Raw genomic sequence first — 7,844 nt, 5'->3', positions numbered from 1 at the left:
CAAGAATCAAGAATGTGGCAAATGAAGGAATGTGTTGGTATGGGAGAGAAGGAAAGATGATGGAAGAAATAGTGTAAAGAATTTAAAGAGAAGTTACACATTTGACGACGACAACGACAACAACATACCCAGTGTATTCCCACAGAGTGGGGTCTGGGGAGGGTAAAGTGTGCAGTCCATACCACTACCTCAGATGAAGTAGAGAAACTGTTTCTGATAGATCCCCGCTCAGGACAGATAACAAAAGTTACACATTTGACAGTTCGGCCAAAAATATTTATAGTCCCTAGTCGATATACATAGATGATACCTACATTATATGCCGCTGCACACATATGCATATATAACATATATTATACATCCCGTGCACAAAGCATCTCGTATTAGCAGGGTTCGAGGAAGGGTCGTGGCCCAAGGGTAATGATGTTCACAGCTTACTATAATACAAACATTAGTGACTGCTTTCCACGACTATCCGGTAACCTAGGTGATCTACTATTTATGTTAATTTTTTCGAAATGAATATTATAAGTCCAATTCATCATGGCAGGCCAAACAGTGTAGTATAGTGAAAGCAATATAATGACCATTAAATTTCAATTATTTTTGTTTATTGCAATAGTCTAGTGTGACTAAGTTGTTTGGTTATGGAAAATTGTATATTAAGGGCAATATACTTCAGCAGCCGGCCATAACTTGTATATATATCCAACTGTTATCTACTCGAGTAACTGGTAAAGTTATTGTCACGTACCACCAAAGAATGTGGTACAGTGGATGGAGCTGCTCCTCCATTAATCAGAAGTCTCGGGTTTGAGCCCTGGGTATGGAAAAATACTTAGTAGGGAGCGCTACCCCCGAATGCGGCCCTACCCGACGCGAATGCAGATTAGTCGAACTCTAATGCGGGTATCAGACACCGAATGAGAAACACAAAAAAAAAAGTTGTTGTCACGTGATCAGGAGGTTACGAGTTCAAATCTTGAAAACAGCCCCTTGCAGAAATGATGCTGCGTGATATATACTCTTGTGGTCGAATCCTGCGTATCGCGGAAGCTTAATGCACCGAGCTGGCCTTTTTTGGTTATCTACTTGGCAAGTATAGACAGAAGAAAGTATGGAATATTTTGGGGTGCTCATCGGTTTGTTCGGTTTGAATATGAACTAGCAGCGGAGTTAGAATTTCTGTTAAGGGGTTCAAGATACAAAGAGTTTAACACACGAAGAAACCAGGGGATTCAACATAATATATATACATAAAAAAATAATTTTAGCCTTATCGTATATATAGTGCAATTTCTCAATGAATACGATACCCTGGCGTGAACATTAATTATCGATTTGGCTTAACATTAATTTACTAAGATTGTAGCATGCAAAATCGTTAACCCAATAACTTTTTAAATATATGTAATGGTAAAAATATAACTTTATTTTTCTTATGTGATTATTGGTTAACCCGTTATTATAAGGTTGAGTCTCGAACCTTCACTAATAAAGCGAGAATTGAGATAATCGACCAACTGAACTGCTAAGAATTATTTCTCTTCTTGAATGTTTGAAATCCAAAAATTAATTATTTGATGCCTTTATTAATTTATAATTAATGAACCTTCCTACATTTGTTGCTTTTTGTGGAGTTGTTGAGAGAATAATTGATTAAGACAAATATGTCAAACAACATAAATATTGAGGGGCCTAATGATAACAATTTACAAAGAACTAAATGCCTTCAATTATTTTGATAAAAATAAATTTAATATTTTAATGATCAATATATAATACATCAAAAGAAATATACTATAAAATGGAAATAATTCCAATCATGTTATGAAAAAATAAATAAAGGCCATTTCTAGCTCATATATTGAGCTCGTTTTTTGTACTATAACCAAAGTCGTCATTATAATTATAACTAGAATTATATAAATTTATATTTTATTTTCAAAATTATATCGCAGAATAATTTCAATTATTCTTTAGGATCATTTGGTCTATAGAGCTGGATCGTTCGTTTGTTTGTTGCTTGAACTGGTCTTGAATTTGTTTCAGAATCCTGCAAAAGAAAAACAAAAATGATCGAGAGCATCAGTCTACAAGTTTCAAAAAACTTCTTTATTTGTTAACTTCGACTTTTTTTTTCCAGTTAAATATCACCTCATAAATTGAGACGTATGATAATATCATATAACATTATCTAAAAAATTACATATATAATATAATACTTGATAAATTATTAGATATATAATATAATTCTAATTAAATAACTTACATCATGAACCGCCTCGCGAATCAGCTTCATTTGTTCTCTTGTAATAGTCCTCACCTGATAAAAATATAAATCAAACAAAATCGAATATTAATTACAAAATACATTACGATAAAACAATTTCGCGCATATATATATATAATGACTGATTTTACGATTTAAACTCGTAACTTTTATAATTTTGAAATTACCTTTCTCACAATAGTCCAAATAACATCTTGAGTGCAAGGAGGAACAGTCAATGAGCCAATATATCTATAATATTTTCTGCTACCAAATTTCACTTTTTTTGGATCAATTATTCCAATCTTTTTCTCCACATCTTTGACATGTGCTAGAGCTTTTAAATCACTCTCAATCTGAAATTAAATATATAATATTATCAGTAACGTACACAAGATTTTTTATAGATAATATCGATATGAAGTATATATCAAGATCAAAATCAGACCGTCCAAAATCACTGTTATATATATCTCTGTTTATATTATTAGTGTAATTTACTTGTTATAGCAGATTACATGTCTTATTTTTCAAGTTACTAGTTTCACTAATTATAACTGGTTAGTCGTACATAACTGAAGGAGATGATTCCAAGACCGTGTGCGTGAGAAGGTATTGAGCGTTCGAGTGGCTCCCGTAAGGCACCAGCCACATTTTGCACTCTTATGGATAAAATTTTCCAGTCATACCTTGATGAGTGTGTTGGCGGTATACTTGGATGACATAGTCATTTATAGTAATACCCCAAAGGAGCGCATGAAGCATCTATGTAAAATCTTCCAACTACTCAATTTTACATCAAGAAAGAGAAGTGCTCGTTCGTTAAGGAGGAGGGTGTCATAACCCAAATCAAGATGAACGAGGCCAAGGTGACTGCCATAAGGGAGTCGGAGGCGCCTACTTCCGCGGCCGAGTTGCGGTCATATCTGGAGCTCGTGAACTACTATCGCCCATTTATGTAGAAAGGAGGCATCATTTCGCCATTACCCGTAATTATCTTTTAGATATATGAAATAAATTTATAATATTATTCTACTGTCAGCGTATAAAAGTTAACTCGGAATTATACCATAGACAAAAAGTTATCAGCTCTTCCAATCTTATACATTATTCCAACAACTGCAGTTTTCCCATCTTCACTTTCATGTACCAAATGAATCTCCAAATCAAATCTGTATTTATTTAATAAAATAATTTTGTCATAATTTAATACACTATGGAAAATATAATATTAATACAAATAAGAAAAAAAAAAAAAAAAAGGATAGCTCGATGCACAAGTAGTATATATCTCGCGTTCATGCAAGGTCCGAGGAAGAACCTCGTCAGGGATGTGAGATGTAGACAACATATTCTAATGCATGCATAGTGGCGGAGCCAGGATTTTTACAAAAAGGGTTCAGAAGTGAACATATGAACTAGCCGAAGGGGATATAACGTCAACTATACATACATAAAAAATAATTTTAACTATGTATAAATAGTATAATTTTTCGTCGAATGATATTCGGATGAACCCCTGAGGTAAAGGTTGCTCCGCCCCTGCCAACATGCAGAGGCGGAGCTAGCCTAGTAACGGGAGTTCGAACGAACCCCCTTCGACGAAAAATTATATTATTAATACATGGTTAAAATGATTTTTATGTATATATTGTAGATATTGAACCCCCTTCGGTGAGTTTTTCTTCGGATTTTGAACCCCTAAGCAAAAATCCTGGTTCCGCCTCTGCCAGCATGCAAACATTAGTAATTGCTTTCACGGCTTGAACTCGTGCATGTAGGTCAACTTATCCTAATGCTAGCACATTAGTAATTATTTTCACAATCGAACCAGTGACTATAGGTTACACGAAGACAACTTTACCGTAATATTGTATAATAATAATAAATAAATAAATAAATTAAAGACCTTCTTCCATTGATAGTATGTTCGGAAGGTGAATGCCAATGAGCTTGATTGAGTTGATATTTTGTTCCATTTGTTTTAATATGTCCAGCTCCACCTTCCCATCTTAACTGCATTAATAAATAATATTCATCAAAATTTATCACAAGAAAATTAAGAAAAATAAATAACTTGTTAAATATCAAGGAAATTTATTTTCCAAAAAATGTACACATATTTTTACTAATTAATTATAAGTTACTATTCATATTGTAACATCCCTATAACTTCCCTCTTAATCTCAAGTAATTAAACACCTAACTATATACTATGATATATATTGTTGCAAAATTCAAAAAGGTAAGGTGGTAGGTTAAATAGTAAATAACAACAAACAAACAAAAAAATGATTGTATATTTGATTAATTAATTTCATGTGTGGTAGGTTAAGTTGTTGATTTTATGTACTTTAGTTGGTAAAATGAAAAGTATTCCAATATTAACAAATTAGATATATATTGTTTCGGTGAAACATTTAGGTACAAAATACAATAACTACTATCAAATTTACTCTTAACCAGAAATCTCGATTTTAGATATCAAAAATGAAGAGGGAATGCTTCCGCCTGCCCCATGACACATGTGTAGCACGATTTAATTCAGATTAATTGAACGAGTGGTGTTTGAATATATATCAGACAGTATACGTTAAACAAAGATAATTTATAAGTGTTGGTCGGAGAGCAAGTGATGGAACAACAACAACATACCCCGTGTATTCTCATAAAGTGGGGTCTGGGGACGGTGACCATACCATTACCTCGGATTAAATAGAGTCGAGGCTGTTTCCGATAGACCTCCGGCTCCGAACAGATAACAATATAACAAATGAAAAAACATAAAAGCATACAATAAAATGGGACAACACGTTGCTAGCTAATACAAAAAGCAAGACAACCACAAGATAATATTAGTATTACAAACTATCTATTCGAAATCACAGACACCACCGAAACACCGCAAACATGAAACTCCAGACACAGATACAAACTAAGTACTCTTCCACACTGTTACATATAAAAGAATTAAGCTTATATAAGAAAAATAATTTCCGGAATTTTGAGAAATGACTTCTGTCGTGTCAAACAAGCACAAAATGACTTATGTCGTATCAAACAGACACGAAATGACTTATGTCGTATCAAACAAACCCGAAATGACTTATGTCTTATCAAACAGACACGAAATGACTTATTTCTTATCAAACAGGCACAAAATGACTTATCTCTTATCAAACAGGCACGGAATAACTTATATATGTCGTATCAAACAGGCACGCAATGACTTATACCGTATCAAACAGTCACGGAATGACTTATCTCTCATCAAAGAGGCACAGAATGACTTATATGTTGCATCAAATAGGCACGAAATGACTTATATCATATCAAACAACACGAAATGACTTATGTCGTATCAAACAGGTTCGAAAACTTACCATCATATCATGTCCTCTATTCAAAAGAGTAGCATAGGATGATGATTTATAGCTTTTATGAAGTCTTCCCAAATTAGAAACAATTTCAACTCTTTCATTTAAAAGATCAATTGGAGATTGCAATTTTCCAGTATTACATATTTTCCATTCTGGATGAATTTCACCCCAATGTGTTGGTCCATTCTCACTTTTGTTGTCATAACTAAATTCACTTTCATCATCTGTAAAAGAAAAATCATGAAAAAATATTATAATTAGAATATATTTAGGGAAAAAGGCATCATTTCCACCCCATACTATACAAGAAAGGTCTAAGTCACACCTAAATTATATAAGTGACCTATTACACACCTTAACTATATAAAATGATATTATTACCTCCCCGCGACCCTCATTCTAAGGCGCGTGTGTTACACTTATTTTAGGCGCGTCCAGCCTATTAAATAACAAAAGTAAACGGCTAAAAACATTAAGGGAAAAGGCATCGTTTCCACCCCAAACTATAGTCGAAAAGTCGAATCCACACCTAAACAATATAAGTAACCTATTACACACCTTAACTATAAAAGAGTGATACTTTTTACTGACGTGGTGCTGACATGGCAACGCGTGTAAAACACTACACCACATGCAAGTGGTGGTAGCCTGACAGGGTGTAAATAGTTTCACTTTTTTATAGTTTAGGTGTGTAGTAGGTCACTAGTATAGTTTAGGTGTGGCTTCGACTTTTCGGATATAGTTTGGGATGAAAACGATGTCTGTCAATCTGTTGTTCATCAATAGACTAAGTTCTTTCTTAATCATCTCGTGTCAGATACAACATAAAGCAGTATATAAAGTGAATGTCATTAGAGCTCCGTCAATGAGATGTTCATCGATAGATCTTGTGTCAGACACAACATAAAGCAGTATATAAATTAAAGTGAATGTCAATAGAGTTCCATCGATTCGATGTTCATCGATAGACGTAACTCTTTTTTTATCATCTCGTGTCAAATACAACATAAAGCAGTATTTAAAGTGAATGCGATTAAAGCTCCGTCAATCCGATGTTCAGCGATAGACGAAGTTCTTTGTTTTATCATCTCATGTCAGATACAACATAAAAAGCAGTATATAATAAAGTGAATGTAAATAGATCAGCTCCGTCGATCAATTATTCATCAATAGACGAAGCTCCCTGTCATTATCATCTCGTGCCAGATACAACAAAGCCACATATAAATTGAATGTTAATATACTAGAGCTCTGTCGATTCGATGTTTATCGATAGACGAAGCTCTATTTTACCATCTCGTGCCAAATACAACAACAACAACAACATACTCAGTGTATTCTCACGTAGCGGGGTTTGGGGAGGGTAAAGTGTCCGCAAACCATACCACTACCTCAGGCGAAGTAGATAGGCTGTTTCCGACAGATCCCCAGCTCAGGACAGATAATAGTAGAGTAAACACAAAACATAAAACCATGTGAACTAATACAGTATGCAGAATAAACTAACACAACTAGTTAGCTAATACAGGAAACAATACAACTACAAGATAGACATCATCAGAACACCACAAACAAGAAACTTCAGACGCAAACAAAGTACTCTTCCCTACTATTACACACGCAAACATTATATAAACTAATGTCAATATAATAGAGCTCCATCAATCCGATTTTTATTAACAGACGAAGCTCTCTCTTTTATCATCTCGTACCAGATACAACATAAAATACTAAAATGGAAGATAAATTAAAGAATACTAACCAACTTCATGACATGTTGCAATGAATGCACTTGTGAAGAAAAGCAAAGAATAGAACAATATTTTGTTGGTTCTTGGAACCATTGTTTCCATAATATATTTTACCCACTTTTAGAAGAAAATAACTATGTATTTTTGTTGTTAATGAAACTTTACTAATTAAAGATTACTTATATAGAAGAAAAAGTTAAAGTATAGTATTAGTGGGAATTGAAATGTGAAATTGACCAATAAGATTTTAAAAGTTGTCTTTGACTACACATGAATGGAAGAAGTTTCTAGGCTCCAGCAATTTTCAGGTGAACATGTTTTTTTTTTTTCCTCGTTCGATGTTCGATATTCATATTAAAATTATGACTAATTTAAATAACGTTGCATAACATCCAATTTTTATTAAAATTTTTTTTTTCATTTTTAGGACTCAAACTCGAG

The 7,844-nt window shown here is 33.5% G+C and overlaps 1 protein-coding gene across 1 annotated transcript; it reads right to left on the bottom strand.

Moving 5' to 3' along the window:
• Positions 1-1,713: 1,713 nt before the first annotated feature.
• LOC107846941 (alpha carbonic anhydrase 7) lies at positions 1,714-7,555 on the bottom strand. The gene is made up of 7 exons (XM_016691211.2): positions 7,415-7,555; positions 5,656-5,876; positions 4,182-4,288; positions 3,342-3,444; positions 2,461-2,628; positions 2,273-2,326; positions 1,714-2,056 (listed from the first exon to the last, which is right to left on the bottom strand). Exons 1-7 carry the CDS (start codon positions 7,503-7,505, stop codon positions 1,973-1,975), a joined length of 828 nt encoding a protein of 275 aa, XP_016546697.1. The 5' UTR covers positions 7,506-7,555; the 3' UTR covers positions 1,714-1,972.
• Between the last annotated feature and the right edge of the window lie 289 nt (positions 7,556-7,844).

This window comes from Capsicum annuum, chromosome 11 (assembly GCF_002878395.1).
Source record: "Capsicum annuum cultivar UCD-10X-F1 chromosome 11, UCD10Xv1.1, whole genome shotgun sequence".
Classification (NCBI taxonomy): Eukaryota; Viridiplantae; Streptophyta; class Magnoliopsida; order Solanales; family Solanaceae; genus Capsicum; species Capsicum annuum.
Note: the sequence above shows the minus strand (reverse complement) of the source record. Positions and strands in the feature narration are given on the sequence as shown.